The sequence below is a fragment of the Crinia signifera genome, chromosome 4 (assembly GCF_055691185.1).
Source record: "Crinia signifera chromosome 4, ASM5569118v1, whole genome shotgun sequence".
NCBI lineage: Eukaryota > Metazoa > Chordata > Amphibia > Anura > Myobatrachidae > Crinia > Crinia signifera.
The window spans coordinates 28,253,180-28,270,557 of record NC_139220.1 but is presented as its reverse complement, the minus strand read 5'-3'; the positions used below and the strand labels follow the sequence as shown (position 1 = coordinate 28,270,557).

General features: G+C 43.4%; 1 protein-coding gene across 1 annotated transcript in view; it reads right to left on the bottom strand.

The window, feature by feature from the left end:
• Positions 1-17,378, bottom strand: part of MGAT4B (alpha-1,3-mannosyl-glycoprotein 4-beta-N-acetylglucosaminyltransferase B) — a 285,731-nt gene that overhangs the window by 20,067 nt on the left and 248,286 nt on the right. The window contains exons 10-11 of the mRNA XM_083181481.1: positions 1,834-1,941; positions 1,446-1,639 (exon numbers count right to left, since the gene is read on the bottom strand). Of these exons, the coding sequence (XP_083037607.1) occupies positions 1,446-1,639; positions 1,834-1,941 (302 nt within the window). The remainder of the gene's footprint in view (positions 1-1,445; positions 1,640-1,833; positions 1,942-17,378) is intronic.

Sequence of the window (17,378 nt, the reverse complement as noted above, 5' to 3'; positions counted from 1 at the left end):
GAAGTATATAAGCCCCGACGTTTCGGTCCCAACATGGACCTTTATCAAGGAGCGTTTTTCAAAGAGAAGTCACATAGTCAACGAAGCAGGAACAGCCTGGATACAGACAGGGTCAGCCAGCTGTCTGTATCCAGGCTGTTCCTGCTTCGTTGACTATGTGACTTCTCTTTGAAAAACGCTCCTTGATAAAGGTCCATGTTGGGACCGAAACGTCGGGGCTTATATACTTCTCATTTGCCTATAACGGTGTTGACCCGGTTGGATTAAAAACTATTTTGCTTTTATCACAAGGCTGATTTGTGATTGTGGCGAGTGCTCTGTTTCTACACCACTGTGTGTGGATCTCTTGGATTTATATATATATATATATATATATATATATATATATATATATATATATATATATATATATATATATATTATATAGCAACTCCAGAGGTCCGGCACAGCCACTTATAAAAATCCTCGCCGGGTGCCCGCACTAGTGGATAAGTACAGCAATCAAATACTACTAAATAAAAGTTTCGTTTTATACGAGTCTGGAGTGCTGCACACCGCACTCCAGACTCGTATAAAACTTAACTTTTATTTAGTAGATAGCAACGTTTCAATGCCTACACGGCATCGTCTTCAGGCTTAAAAATATTATATATATATATATATATATATATATATATATATATATATATATATATATATATATATATATATATATATAGAACACATTATTCCAGCTGCCTCGCCGTTGCCCTAAAAATCCCATAACTCTTAGCTAGTCCTGGCACGGATGAGTTAAAATAACCTTTAATAAAACAAGGTCTACAGTGCTGACGGTAAAATGGAAAACGTGTTAAAATGACAAAAGGGTTATTTAATGGCAAATGTCCTTGGAAGACGCTCAATAGGTTCGTCCTGAATATGTCTTGTACATAGAGGCGGGATACTTGTCACTAAGGGCCAAGAGATGTCTCGCAACATAGTCAGTTAGTACATATTACAAGAAGTGCATCAGTATTCAGAGATCCTGGCCAGCGCTGTCAACCAATCAGAATGGATTGAGCAGGACCGCATCCTGGCGTATAGTGGTCTATGATATCAATAATGTAGACGTCAATAGGATGGTCTCTGAAGTGTTCTGTAACTGTCAACTAAAATGCTCTGTGTACCATATACTGATAATTATTGTATATTAGTTACAAAAAGAAGCAGCATATTGGTTACAAAGAAGGGCATGGTTACTAGAAAGCTCTCTGCGTGGTTACTAAGATGATCTCTGAATTGCCTATTGGTTACGGTGCTCTCTGCATTGCCTATTGGTTTTGAAAAAGCTCACTGCATTGCCTATTGGTTATGGAGAAACTCACTGCATTGCCTATTGGTTATGGCGAAGCTCTCTGCTTTGCCTATCGGTTAGTATGAAGCTCTCTGTATTACTATTGACATACCTTTCTACTCGCAAAGGCTTGAAGAACCGAAAGCGTATAAAGTCTCCCGCGGTTGGTGTGAATGCCCAGAAGAAGTCTTCTCTCAGGTACGCCTTCTCCAGGGTAAAATGCTGGTACATTTTTAAGCTGGTGCTGACTTCAGCTGCTGGATTCACATGTTCCTTACGTAGAGCTTGCTTTCCAAAATCTTTGTCCTGAAAATGACAGAATCAACAAATACTTTATGATGCAAGTCTACACCCGGGTGTTCTCCGAACCCCCCATTGTGATGCCACTACAGTAATGTTGTGTTAATAAATGCGCAAAGAAGGGCAACAGGTTGTAAGCAGACAACCTGTGATGTCTCTAACTCCTTATACTGAAACTATAGTCTTGTGCTTCTCCATACCTTTAATTTCTGTATTTTCCCAGCCAGAGAGGAGTGGGTCCCTACATGTTGGAAGAGAGAAGGTTTGAACCGGATCCTCAGGTTTGCCTTTTGACGATCACAGTGTTTCTAGAATAGAAAGACAGCAAATATTCAGTAGGTGGTTGTGCCCATGTCCTGATATCCTGCAGCCAATGTTTTGATACAGAGCAGTAGCCCGGGATGGAAGGGTGTTGGCCAACCAAAGCCTTGTACTACACACAGTATAAAAACATCTATTCAGGATGTGGCACAAAGTCCTGTTAAGACGGGCCCTTTTAACAGTGTTCCCAGAGACACGCTGAGACAAGCTTTGCACTTCATTAGCAAACTGTAAAAAGGTGATAATTTAATTCGCACCAAATATAAGGATCACTGAAATGGGTTATTTAAAATCAGAAATCCCAACTGATGTTCAATCACGTTGACTATATTTTGCTGTATAGCTAAAACCAATAAGGACAGTGGAGAAGTTCATTTGTGGAGTTATCGTATAGTTATATATATTATAAACACAAACACAGTATACACAATATAGTGAGTAACAGAAACAAAATACTGGAAGTGATGAGCACTTAGGAAAATTTAGGTTTTTGTTTTCTTTTTAAACAACACCCATAATATTAATAATACTATTATTATTATTATTATTATTATTATTATTATTATTATTATTATTATTATGACTACATCTAGGGGCATATTCAATGCATGTCAAAATGGCAGTTTTCGACATGAATAGATCAGAATGGGTTCCAATCTATTCAGTGTCACAATGTTTCGACCTGCCGAAAACCGGATGGATTGACAGAATACCCACTAATCCACCTGCTTTTTACGGAAACACAGCCAAAACCGAAAGTTTTGGCTGTGTTTCCGTCAATCTCAATCCGACACAAAAAGGTACCAGATTGAGGCAGGGAGGACGGCGCTGGGTGAGCAGCAAGAGCAGCTTAGACGGTGCCACTGCCCGCACCCACCCGCCTCACTCACGGCCCGGTGAGCATCGATCAGCGGCCGAATCAGACGTCGGATTTGGCTGCTGCATTGAATAATGGATATCTGATCCATTCCGGCAAAAGAATTTCGTAATGGATCCGGCATCAATAACCTTTGTGAGGTAAACCAACGCTGATGAATTGGCGCAGTGCACATGTGCACAGAGGCTTTTCAATGCAGAGCACCAAGTGAGAGACGGGCTCCCAACTACCCCCCCCCCCCCCCACCAGTTTTTCCCTAGAAAATGTGACTGTCCCGCCAAAAGCGGAATATTTGGTAGGTATGTACAGTACGTATATTGAAATAGCAAAATATACCCAGGCCTGGTGTGATTGGTTCACTTATAGCCCATCCGGTCATAGAAACCCATGGGAGAGTTTTTCAGGCTATTTACTGTAGTCAGATTAGCATAAAATGATCTCTATTGTATTCTCTTTCATTAAGCAGAATTGTGGAGGTCCCAGATGCCTCTGGTGATCTGTTGTATGGGTCTAGTAATTTGCTGCCCTTGAGGCTTTTGACGGCCATTATTAACATTAACTGAGATTAATCACTGACACACTGTAACATTAAAATAATAACATAACCACAGCGAAAATTTGGCTCATACAAAGTCTCACATAGCCAAAGATTTATACGGGAAACCCTGCCACAACCACAATAATACCCTAGACATTGCAAAAAAAACTATGGTCAACATGGGTCTATGTGCATTTTCTCCCGGCGTTCCAACCCGGGTTAAAAGAAGGGTTAATCCAGGGTTGGACCTGGGTTGCTGAACCGGGTCCCGCTCACATTATTCAGGAGGCAGATCTTCGAGACAGCGTCAGCTCCAAGCGCTGCCTCCTCCCCTGCCCCCGATGCTGTGCCACCGCTCTGTTACACCAGCTTACAGATGTCCAAAAATCCAGGTCCCTGTGGGGGACCAACATTGCAAGTGCCGGCTCGCTATTACAAATTCCAGGTGCGACATGCCATTTGAGATCTAAAAGGGGTCTAATTCCTTGTATTTTCATGTGAATGCAAGGCCGGCTCAAGGGTTGTTTGAGCTGAAAGGCCGCACAAGGGTGCCACCTCATAGCGGCACCTGTGACTGTAGTAGACCACAGGTACTGTATTACAGGCATTTAAAGAAAATAATAATAATGTGCACTACCTGAATCAAGGCTGTTACATCCAGTCATAAAGAGGGCCAGCCTTACTGCTGAGACTGTGTGCTTGCTAGCTCAACCTGTGGCAATGGTGCTAGACATTTTTTTTTTTATTTTTTTTATTTTAAAATTAGAATTAGTGGGCCATAAACCACCTTTGTTGAAAGGAGTTGATCAAAGCAAAGTATCGCTGGGTTTTCAAGCTAAATACTATATCACCATTGTGACTACATGAGACAAGCCTTTTCTGCTTTGTTTGGGTAGTTCTGTATTTCTCTATAATATAATTAATATGTGCTGTACATGATTAATGGATACTTTCTTTTGCCTTTTTTTATGAGGTATTTAATGTCCTGATATTATTACTACCATGAATCATTATTATGTCTGTACAATATATTTGATATTGATATAGTATAATTATTTCCGCAGTGGTACATAGATTTGTAGATTATTAGTTTTATATTCACACTGGAGATACAGACCAGACAATGGCCCTTATTCAGATCTGATCGCAGTACAAATTTGTTCTCAAAATGGGCAAAACCATGTGCACTGCAGGTGGGGCAGATGCAACATGTGCAGAGAGAGTTAAATTTGGGTGGGGTGTGTTGAAACTGAAATCTAAATTGCAGTGCAAAAATAATGCAGCCAGTATTTACCCTGCACAGAAACAAAATAACTCACACAAATCTAACTCTCTTTATACATGTTACATCTGCCCCACCTGCAGTGCACATGGTTTTGCCCATTTTGAGAACAAATTTGTACTGCGATCAGATCTGGATAAGGGCCAATGTTAGAAGCATCTGGAGCAGAGTGTGACACCTCAGGCAGGAAAGAGAAAATGCACGGGTTGTGACAGTTGCAAGGTGCAAGGATGAACACGATTATATATAAATAGGGAGGAAATGCAATTAAGTGCCGGCAGATTCACCAGGTGAATCCACAAAACTCTACAACACTTTATGGTGATGGGGATCTAGGTGAATCAGGCATTTTGCTGGTCGGTTGAGGGGGACGCATTTGGATGTTAATGCCAGCTTATAAATGCGGCGTAAATGGCCGATTCAACCTCTTTGCATGTATTGAATTCCCCACAACATAGCATTTAGGCAGCTAGGACTGATCACATGAATATATCCACATGTAAGTATGCACCGGGCTTACCTAACCCTACCGGAATGGCCTGGGAGCCTCCCGGAAATCGGGTCCTTCTCCCGGCCCCCTGGAAGGTGGGCAAGTCTCCTGCATTCTGCTTATTGCCCCTGCTCCCCCCTTGCCCGCTGGTGTAATTACCTGAAATTGCGGGTCCGCGGAGAGGGGCGGGGCTAAAATGTTGCGATCGTGGCATTTTTTCTTCATTTAAGCCCCGCCCCCTCTCCGCGGCCCGCGAATCACAACGTTTTCCGGCATTGGGGGGGGGGGGCACGTGATGTCAGACGTGCTCCCGCTCCCTGACGTGTTGCCTCTCTGGGCTTCTCCCGGAGAGGTGAAATTAAAAGTAGGCAAGTATGGTATGGACAGAGTTGTGTCACTGAATTCCCTGATCCAACAGACAGACCGTGGCACTCACAGATGGAACAGAAATTAATTACACCCCATCTCCTACAGTCACACTTATGGGGCCTATGCACAGTGATTTCAGGCCCTTTTCTGCGTGATATTACTTAATTTAACCCCTTCCCGACATTTGACGTACATTTACGTCATGGTCGGGAAGCACTTCCCGACACATGGCGTAAATGTACGTCATGGATTTAAACTGTCACCGCGTCTATAGACGCGGTGACAGTTTCAACATGTCTGCTGTCCCTGACAGCAGACATGTCCGTGCATGCCCAGGGGGGGCTGCGATGCCGCCCCCCCGTCGGCGATCGCTGTGATTGGCTGTTCAGTGTGAACAGCCATTCACAGCGTTTTCCTGTGTCACCGGCGAATAACGTTCGCCGGTGACACGGGATCGGAGGTGATTGGTGCTGTAAAGTACAGCACCAATCACCGCGGGGTGTAAGGGTGACACTGGTGTCACCCCACCTCACCCCGCCCGCCCCCAAAGGCCGTGATTGGTCCGTCGGACCGACGGACCAATCACAGCCATGGAGGGGGGTTTAAACTAACGGTGACTGCACTGCAGACGCCATTCCGGTCTGGAATTGCTTGCAGTGCGGTCACCGTGCCACCTGCCGCCATATACTGACCAGAACCTTGCTCCATACTTACCTGATCACTGCTTCATCGCTGCTTGATCACTGCTTGATCTGTGCCTAGTAGTGTGCTGGATGCTTCCTGGATCCTGTTGCTACTTGTGCCTTCCTGTGCTGTGAAATTGTGCTGCTGCAGTGTAATAGCTAGATAGAGAGATAGATAGAGAGAGATAGAGAGATAGAGAGAGATAGAGAGAGATAGAGAGAGAGATAGTGTCAGAGAGTGCTATATTTTGTGCTGCTGCAGTGTGATATAGTTATAGATAGAGAGAGAGAGATAGAGAGATAGAGAGAGATAGAGAGAGAGAGATAGATAGAGAGGCCTAGTGACAGAGTGCTATATTTTGTGCTGCTGCAGTGTGATAGTTATAGAGAGATAGAGAGAGATAGAGAGAGAGAGATAGAGAGAGATAGTGACAGATTGTGCTATATATTTTTTATATAACTGACTGCTGCCCCCTCCTTTTGTGCTGATCAGTATAAATTAACTGATCAGCAACTTTTTGGGGGCGCAGGTTTTTTTTTATATATAGATATACCTGTCAGTGCTGCTGCTGCAGTGTCATAGAGTGATAGATAGTGAGAGATAGAGAGATAGAGAGAGATAGTGACAGAGAGTGATAGAGAGTGCTAAATTTTGTGTCTGCTGCCCCCGCCTTTTGTGCTGATCACTATATCTGAGGTGATCAGCAACTTTTTTGGGGGTACAGAGGTTTTTTTTTTTTTATATATACCTGTCAGTTGCACTGTCAGTTGCACCAAAGGTTGTGCACCTGCTGCACCTCACTGGTAATCAGGGTCGCATCACTGATCACCTTTTTTTTTTTTTGTGAGTGCTGTGGGGTCTTTTTTTAATTTTTTTTTTACACACACTGATTTTGTGGGTGTCCTGTGGCCACTGTGCGCTGATCAGTGACGTACATCACTGATCAGCTTTTTCGGCACAGGGTTGATCTATTTTTTTTTTTTTTTTTGATCAAATTCCTGTTGCCTTTGAGCGCTGTTCAGTGACAGACGTTACTGACCAACATCTGTGCTCAATTTTTGGCGCAGGACCTTTTTTTTTTTTTTTTTTTAACCCCTTCAATTTTTTATTTTTAACCCCTTCATTTTTTTTTTTTTTTATTGGTATAAAGTATTTTTTTTTTTTCTGCACTACATACACACTACACACTACATACCCCCCGGGTTGAAATAAAGTTTGTACCCCCCCCTACACTATACACGTGTTGAAACATTTCACTACCAGTAACACAAAAATAAAAATGGCATCCCAAATGTCCTCCCAAATGTCCTCCCAAATGTCCTCCCAGTCATCCAGGAGAATGTATTCAGTGGAGGAGGCATATGCCATGCTTGCCTCTGACTCTGACACAGCCAGTGATGCAAGCGGGGAATTTGAAGGATTCGTCTTAAGCTCCTCTTCCTCCTCTGGTGATGAGGGACCCCCTCAAAGACGCCCCCGTAGAGCAGCTGAGACCCCCCCCCCAACAATTGATCTCGTATGGACCCCACCACCAGACAATTTTGAGCCCCAGGTTCCTGAGTTTTTGGCCATGCCAGGAATCCAATTTGATTCCACAGGTCTCAGAGAAATTGACTTTTTCAAATTATTTTTCTCTGATGATTTTATAAATTTAATGGTGGACCAAACTAATTTATATGCCCAGCAGTTTATTGCTCAAAACCCCACGTCATCATTTGCTAGGTGGACCCCTGTAGATGCAGTAGAGATGATGACGTTTTGGGGTCTGGTGTTTCATATGGGCATAGTAAAAAAGCCAGAAATTAGGCAATATTGGAGTACAGATGTTCTGTACAGTACTCCATTTTACCGTATGGCCATGACCCGGACTCGATTTGAGACAATTCTTAAATTTATACATTACACCGATAATGCACAGTGCCCACCCAGAGATGATCCCACCTTTGACCGGCTATTCAAAGTCAGGCCGGTCATTGATCATTTCAGTGCCAAATTTGAAGAGGTGTACATCCCTGAAAAATTTATTTGTATCGACGAGTCCCTTATACATTTTAAAGGAAGGGTTAAATTCCGCCAGTACCTTCCCAGTAAGAGGGCAAGGTATGGCATAAAAATGTATAAACTGTGTGAAAGCACCTCAGGGTACACCCACAGGTTTAGGGTTTATGAAGGGAAGGATTCAAGAATTGAACCGCCAGAATGCCCCCCCTCCCTCGTAGGTGTTAGTGGGAAAATTGTCTGGGATTTAGTGCACCCCTTCCTGGATAAAGGTTATCACCTCTATGTGGATAACTTTTACACTAGCATCCCCCTGTTTAAGGCCCTTGGTTCAAGAGGTACAGCAGCTTGCGGTACTGTGCGCAAGAACCAAAGAGGCCTCCCAAAAACGCACATTGCCCAAGTAATGAGAAGGGGTGAAAGCAGGGGAATATGCAACGAAAATATGTTGTTGGTCAAATATAAGGACAAGAGGGATGTCCTTATACTGACAACAATTCACGGAGACAGTACCACCTCCGTCCCTGTACGAGGTACCAGTACCCACACCTCAAAACCTAATTGTATCCTGGATTACAATAGGTACATGGGCGGAGTGGATCTTTCAGATCAGGTACTGAAGCCGTACAGTGCCCTGCGGAAAACAAAAATCTGGTACAAGAAGGTGGCCGTGTATATCATCCAGATGGCACTGTATAACGCTTACGTGCTATTCCGTTCTACCGGCCAGAGGGGGACATTTATGCACTTTCAAGAGGAAGTCATAAAGGGCCTAATATTTGGGAACCAGCAGGCAGAGGGCCCCAGTACTTCTAGTACTGGCCCCCGTATTGTACCAGGGCAGCATTTTCCTGATGAAATCCCCTCCACTGGAAAAAAGGGCAGGACACAAAAAAGGTGCAAAGTTTGCTATAAAAAGGGAATAAGAAAGCAAACTATTTTCCAGTGTGACACTTGCCCCGACAAACCCGGCCTATGTATAAAGGAGTGTTTTAAAATATACCACACATCTATGGAATATTAGGTTCATAATTTCACCGTGCTTCGGGGGTCTTGCTAATGCCACATAGCACCCACCATTCATTCCACCAGAATCTGAGCCGCAAAATCCAAAAATCACTCCTTCCCTTCTGAGTCCTGCCATGCACCCAACTGGTATTTTTTGGTCACATGTGAGGCATTGCCGTACTTGGGAGATATTGGGGCACAGATTTTGGGGTGCTTTTTCTCCTTCATTCCTTGTGAAAATGAAAAATTTTGAGCCAGAACTGCATTTTTGTGTAAAAAAATGTAATTTTTCATGTTCACTGCCCAGTTTTATCAAAATTGGTGAAACCCCTGGGGGTTTGAAATGTACACTATACCCCTAGATGAATTCCCTGAGGGGTGTAGTTTGCAAAATGGGGTCACTTGTGGGGGGGTTCCACTGTATTGGTGCTTTGGGGGTCTTGCTAATGCGACATAGCACCCACCATCATTCCACCAGAATTTGTGCTGCAAACTCCAAATATCACTCCTTCCCTTCTGAGTCCTGCCACTTTTTGGTCACACATGAGGCATTGCCGTACTCGGGAGAAATTGGGGCACAGATTTTGGGGTGCTTTGTCTCCTTCATTCCTTCTGAAAATGAAAAATTTTGAGCCAGAACTGCATTTTTGTGTAAAAAAATGTAATTTTTCATTTTCACTGCCCACTTGTATCAAAATTGGTGAAACCCCTGGGGGTTTGAAATGTACACTATACCCCTAGATGAATTCCCTGAGGGGTGTACTTCGCAAAATGGGGTGACTTGTGGGGGGGTTCCACTGTATTGGTGCAACATAGCACCCACCATTCATTCCACCAAAATCTGTGCTGCAAAATCCAAAAATCACTCCTTCCCTTCTGAGTCCTGCCATGCACCCAACTGGTATTTTTTGTTCACATGTGAGGCATTGCCGTACTCGGGAGAAATTGGGGCACAGATTTTGGGGTGCTTTTTCTCCTTCATACCTTCTGAAAATGAAAAATTTTGAGCCAGAACTGCATTTTTGTGTAAAAAAATGTAATTTTTCATGTTCACTGCCCACTTGTATCAAAATTGGTGAAACCCCTGGGGGTTTGAAATGTACACTATACCCCTAGATGAATTCCCTGAGGGGTGTAGTTTGCAAAATGGGGTCACTTGTAGGGGGGTTCCACTGTATTGGTGCTTTGGGGGTCTTGCTAATGCGACATAGCACCCACCAAAATTCCACCAGAATCTGAGCTGCAAAATCCAAAAATCACTCCTTCCCTTCTGAGTCCTGCCATGCACCCAACTGGTATTTTTTGGTCACATGTGAGGCATTGCCGTACTCGGGAGAAATTGGGGCACAGATTTTGGGGTGCTTTTTCTCCTTCATACCTTCTGAAAATGAAAAATTTTGAGCCAGAACTGCATTTTTGTGTAAAAAAATGTAATTTTTCATGTTCACTGCCCACTTGTATCAAAATTGGTGAAACCCCTGGGGGTTTGAAATGTACACTATACCCCTAGATGAATTCCCTGAGGGGTGTAGTTTGCAAAATGGGGTCACTTGTGGGGGGGTTCCACTGTCTTGGTGCTTGGGGGGTCTTGCTAATGCGACATAGCACCCACCAAAATTCCACCAGAATCTGAGCTGCAAAATCCAAAAATCACTCCTTCCCTTCTGAGTCCTGCCATGCACCCAACTGGTATTTTTTGTTCACATGTGAGGCATTGCCGTACTCGGGAGAAATTGGGGCACAGATTTTGGGGTGCTTTTTCTCCTTCATACCTTCTGAAAATGAAAAATTTTGAGCCAGAACTGCATTTTTGTGTAAAAAAATGTAATTTTTCATGTTCACTGCCCACTTGTATCAAAATTGGTGAAACCCCTGGGGGTTTGAAATGTACACTATACCCCTAGATGAATTCCCTGAGGGGTGTAGTTTGCAAAATGGGGTCACTTGTGGGGGGGTTCCACTGTATTGGTGCTTTGGGGGTCTTGCTAATGCGACATAGCACCCACCAAAATTCCACCAGAATCTGAGCTGCAAAATCCAAAAATCACTCCTTCCCTTCTGAGTCCTGCCATGCACCCAACTGGTATTTTTTGGTCACATGTGAGGCATTGCCGTACTCGGGAGAAATTGGGGCACAGATTTTGGGGTGCTTTTTCTCCTTCATACCTTCTGAAAATGAAAAATTTTGAGCCAGAACTGCATTTTTGTGTAAAAAAATTTAATTTTTCATTTTCACTGCCCACTTGTATCAAAATTGGTGAAACCCCTGGGGGTTTGAAATGTACACTATACCCCTAGATGAATTCCCTGAGGGGTGTACTTTGCAAAATGGGGTGACTTGTGGGGGGGTTCCACTGTATTGGTGCAACATAGCACCCACCATTCATTCCACCAAAATCTGTGCTGCAAAATCCAAAAATCACTCCTTCCCTTCTGAGTCCTGCCATGCACCCAACTGGTATTTTTTGTTCACATGTGAGGCATTGCCGTACTCGGGAGAAATTGGGGCACAGATTTTGGGGTGCTTTTTCTCCTTCATACCTTCTGAAAATGAAAAATTTTGAGCCAGAACTGCATTTTTGTGTAAAAAAATGTAATTTTTCATTTTCACTGCCCACTTGTATCAAAATTGGTGAAACCCCTGGGGGTTTGAAATGTACACTATACCCCTAGATGAATTCCCTGAGGGGTGTAGTTTGCAAAATGGGGTCACTTGTGGGGGGGTTCCACTGTATTGGTGCTTGGGGGGTCTTGCTAATGCGACATAGCACCCACCAAAATTCCACCAGAATCTGAGCTGCAAAATCCAAAAATCACTCCTTCCCTTCTGAGTCCTGCCATGCACCCAACTGGTATTTTTTGGTCACATATGAGGCATTGCGGTACTCGGGAGAAATTGGGGCACAGATTTTGGGGTGCTTTGTCTCCTTCATTCCTTGTGAAAATGAAAAATTTTGAGCCAGAACTGCATTTTTGTGTAAAAAATGTAATTTTTCATTTTCACTGCCCAGTTGTACCACAATTGGTGAAACCCCTGGGGGTTTGAAATGTACACTATACCCCTAGATGAATTCCCTGAGGGGTGTAGTTTGCAAAATGGGGTAACTTGTGGGGGGTTCCTAAATTTTAGCATCTTATGGTGCCTAGAAACCTACATGGTGCCTAAAAAATAATCTCATAAAAAGGAGGCTCCAAAATCAAGTAGGTGCTCCTTCTATTATGAAGCCTGTGGTTTGGTCAACGTGCACACTAGGGCCACATATAGGATATTTTTGAAAACAAAAGAATTGGGGGAATCAATTTTTAGTCACATTTCTCTAGTAAAATGTACTGTGTTCCTTAGAAAAATGTATTAAAATTGCAAATCTGCAAAAAAAATGAAATTTTGAAATTTCACCTACACTTTGTTTTAATTCCTGTGAAACACCTAAAGGGTTAACAAACTTCCAAAATGCTGTTTTGAATACTGTGAGGGGTGCAGTTTTTGAAATGGCATCATTTATGGGGGTGTCTCACATACAAGTCCCTCAAAGTCATATCAGAACTGAACTGGTCCCTAAAAAAATCAGTGTTTGAAATTTTCTTGAAAATTTGAGAATTTGCTATTCATATTGTAAGCCTCCTAGTGTCCAAAAAAATTAAAAGGAAGTTGAAATAATGATGGAAACATAAAGTAGACATATGGTCTATGTTAGTTATTAACTATTTTGAGTGGTATGATTATTTGTCTCACAAGCAGAACATTTTCCATTTTGCAAATCGCTAAATTTTCCATTTTTTCACGACATTTTGGTATTTTTCACAAAAAAACACAGACTGTATCGACCCAAATTTACCACTAATTTGAAGTACAATGTGTCACGAAAAAACAATCTCAAAATCACTGGGATAAGTAAAAGCAAAAAAAAGTTATCCCCACTTAAGTGAGACATGTCAGATTTGAAAAAAATGGCTCTGTCAGGAACACAAAAACTAGCTCTGTCAGGAAGGGGTTAACAAGATCACTCAGAAAACAGTGATAACCCGGCGATAACCAGCATGCTGGATAAACCTATATTCACCGGTATCAGGGCCAGTGTTCTCACCAGAACACTTGTGTGCTGAGCGATGCTGAGCTATCTAGCACCAGAATGCTCAGCAGCACATCTCCCTGTGTGTACGCCCCATTATAATTATTCAGCAGCTGTGGAACTACAAGCTCCAGCTTATCAATCATGCTTGGAATCAGAGACATAATCAGGGATGTGTGAGCAGGAAAACTTCAGGCAGGCAGTCCCTGGAGTGTCCTTAGAACATTGGGGCAGATGTATTAAGCCTTAACAAGAGATAAATGCAAGGGTGATAAGGAGAGATAAATGTCCAGCCAATCAGCTCCTTACTGACTTTTTTCAAACACAGCCTGTAACATGACAGGTAGGAGCTGATTGGCTGGACGTTTATCTCTCCTTATCACCCTTCATCTCTTGTTAAAGCTTAATACATCTGCCCCAGTGTGAGCAAAGCTCTGTTTCCCCGAGCTAGCGTCCATGCCCCCTAGTGTGAGGCACTGGCATCACTGGTTTAGGGGGTGGGGCCAGCATAGAGCGCACGCTTGCCCTTTTACAGTACTGCTTAGGGACTGTAGACACAGAAATAGAGAACATACATATTGTTAGTTTATTTCTTCTGACTATAAATGGCTGTCCCATCAAATACGGCTAATAATGCTCCACCTACTCTTATACACATACAAGACTAAAGACTGTTTCTTGGAGAGCCATAATGAAAAACAATACAACATTTGCTTTGAGTTTGCAATCTGCCCCCCTCCCAATTCATGACACACAGTAATGTCCCCAATTAGTAATAAGCCACAGTTATGTCCACAATTAATAATATGCCACAGTAATGCCTCCAGTGTGCAATAATCCACACAGTAGTGCCTCCACCAGGCAATATGCCACACAGTAATGCCCTCACTGTGCAATATGCCAAACAGGGATGCCCCTGCCATGTAATAGGTCACTCAGTAATGCCCCCACTGTGTAATATGCCACACAGTATACTATTCTCAGTAATGCCTCTAATTATGCATTATGCCACGTAGTAATCCCAACAATTAGTAAAATGTCACATAGTAATGCCCCAATGTGTAATATGTCACATAGTAATGCCCCAAAATTGTAAAATGCCACACAGTAATTCCCCCAATTAGTAATAAGTCACACAGTAAACCCACGCATGTAATATGTTACACAAAGATGCATCTTCCCCTTAAAAGGTAGTAAAATTCTAGGCACACAGGACATCACAAAAGGATCACCAGTTAATTAGCAGAGCTCAGTATTAATAGTATAGCAATAACAACATTTGCTAAGCATAAAGAGTTGGTAAAGTGTTGAGAAACCGCTACAAGTATAGGGATAGCTCACCCATGTGCCAGCATGTCCTGGTCATTGTACCAGGTGCAGTTTAAGACCAAGACAAAATAAAACTGAAAGAAAACCATTAAGAAGTCAGGAACCTGGGCTGCCATTTTGTACTTCAGTCATTTTCCTAGTGGTTGACAAATGTTTCAGCTCACAAAATGGCTGTGGGCACTACTGGCGTAGGGACCAAAATCGCTGCCAGATTAAGGTGGCACAATGATGAGATCAGGCGGTTGAGATGATCAGTTGATCAGGATCTCTACTGTGTGATCCCTGCAGAGAGGGACAGACCGTGATCATGGAAGTTATGTGGAGAAAGTCATTTGGGTATAACTCTTCAAGTCACGACAGCCTTTAAAAAATACATTTTTTGGGTCCAAACGTGGAACAAGTACTTCCAAGCCATTAGATCCTAGTATCCCAAAGGAACATTATAACTGCACTAAATTTGTTTAAAAACGGTTGCTGAGTGGTGAACACAAACTTGGCAGACGAGACACCATAATAATAGGGGAACAAATGAACATACCGAAGATTGCAGTGATTAATCGGAGATATAGCGAGAAGAGCAGCTGCGGGAGATTACAAATAAGCTGATAATATTAAGAGCCATTAAGTGGTCTGTTTATTAAGGCCTGAAATGAATGCAATATTAACAAACCTCAACATCCATTAACTAGTAAAGGGAGCTAGATATAATGCAGTGGTAATTATCTCAGAATGTGCTTTACAGAACTCTCATTACCCTTATGTGAGGGACAGGTATAATGAGTATTAACATTCCGCCATGTCAGCAGTAGCAGGACACTGCGGAACCGCTGCTTCCAAGAGGATACTGTTAATATTAGATGCCATTAAAAAACAATGTGTATGTGTTCATCATGGAGACCTTATACCATACCTCCCAACAGTCCCGATTACCGTGGGAATGTCCCGGTTTTCGGGGACATTCCCGCATCCCTCCCGCGGCTGGCAGTGTTCCACGGCGAGGGGGGGGGGGCTGTTGCGCACAGCGTCTATTCCCGCAGCCAGGGAGCTGGGGGTATGGCTAGAGGCTCACGGAGCCTCTGGGCCATACCCCCATAGCGGCAAAATGGGGGCGTGGCCTCATGGGGGAGCTGCGAGTATAGGCCACACCCCTTTAATTAGGCCACGTCCCCTGAAATTTTCAGCATCCATGTGTCCCTCCTTCCTCTCCCTACGTTGGGAGGTATGCTTATACTGTGCATGAACGTGCATTTAATGTCTACCACCAGGAGCATCCCTTGTGGGATCTAGAAGCTGGGTTCTAATACAGATGCAGAACAGTGGCCAGGATTAATGTGCCAGCAGAGCTCATAGCTGATGGAACGTATGGGCCGAGCTGCTGGAAGCTACTGAAGTGTACATCAGTGGTGTCTATATAATTAACAAGTAACTTGTTTTAAATGTTGAGAAAGGGAATCTTCTTGGCACTTATGAAAAGAAATTGTTCTGGCTGCACATTTGCACATACCAGAAATGTGGGCAGAAGTACCATCAAGTCCCTAGAGCTGGTGTGGCCAAAACAGTCCTCAAGATCTACCAACAGTTCATGTTTTTCAGGCAACCTGTTGGTCTATAGTAGGAATAAATGCAGCAGGTTTGAAAATGTGACAGTTAGTAATGACTACAGCGGTGCACCAGCTGGGTGATTTGGAAAACATGGACCGTTGGTAGATCTCGAGGACCAGTTTAGCCACCCATGGCCCTAGAGCAGGGGTGGGGAACCTCAGGCCCGGGGGCCGTATGCAGCCCCCGTAGCCTGTCTGAGTGGCCCACCCAGCGGCTTTGCCAGGAGTCAAGTACAGGGGAATTCTCGCGAGAGGTCGGTAGTTCTCGCGAGATTCCTCCTAATCAATAGCAGCCGGAGACTGTCAGTCCTATTCAACGGCAGCCCCGGGTCGTGGGGCGGCTGCAGCAGGACAACTTGTAAGAGAAATTTTTACATATGGCCGCCGAAGGATTTTTTTTCTCATACAAACGGCCCTTGGCACAAAAAAGGTTCTCCACCCCTGCCCTAGAGGGACAGGACACACTAATGGTAATGCAGCATAATCACTCACCATTTTTTGGAAGGGTCTGGGTGCTGGGCAGCTTTCAGCATTTATGACATTAACCAGGCAAAGGGTTGGTCATCGGTGGGTCACCCATTGAAGGCTCCATTCATAGGCAACCTTGATGGTGTAGATCCATCTGCAAGGAAACCATTGATTCATGGCTTCACCCACCTGCCTTACAATTCAGCAGGCTATAGGCCAATGAGAGCCCGTGGGTGGGACTTAGTGGGAGTCTTGGGGGCAGAGTAGAGCTCATTATCCAGGCAATTTGTAAAATAAAAATATTAATTGCTTGTGCAACATTGATGGTGGGAAACCATCTGGTTCTCCCCCGGTGATGGCAAAAGCATTAAACATTGGTCCTAGACCATTTGTGATTTTGTAACAAAAAATTCTCCAGAACCAAAAGAAGAAAGAGATTTAGGTGATCTAAACGGTGAATGACAGCCATCGCTGCAAGCATTTGATTCCTAAAGATTTTGTCTTAAAGATTTCAAGTATAATGCACCAACAATAGCTGCATAGAAAATGTGGCCTTAATAGCAGCCCCACTTTCACCACACTGCTTCGACTGTACAATGTACTTTAAATAGTTTGTTGTCGCTAAGCAATGTATTTGCATAATAATCCCACAGTATACAAGCACTTTGTAGTTTGTTGCCACTACAAAAATAAATTCAAACAAAAGTTAG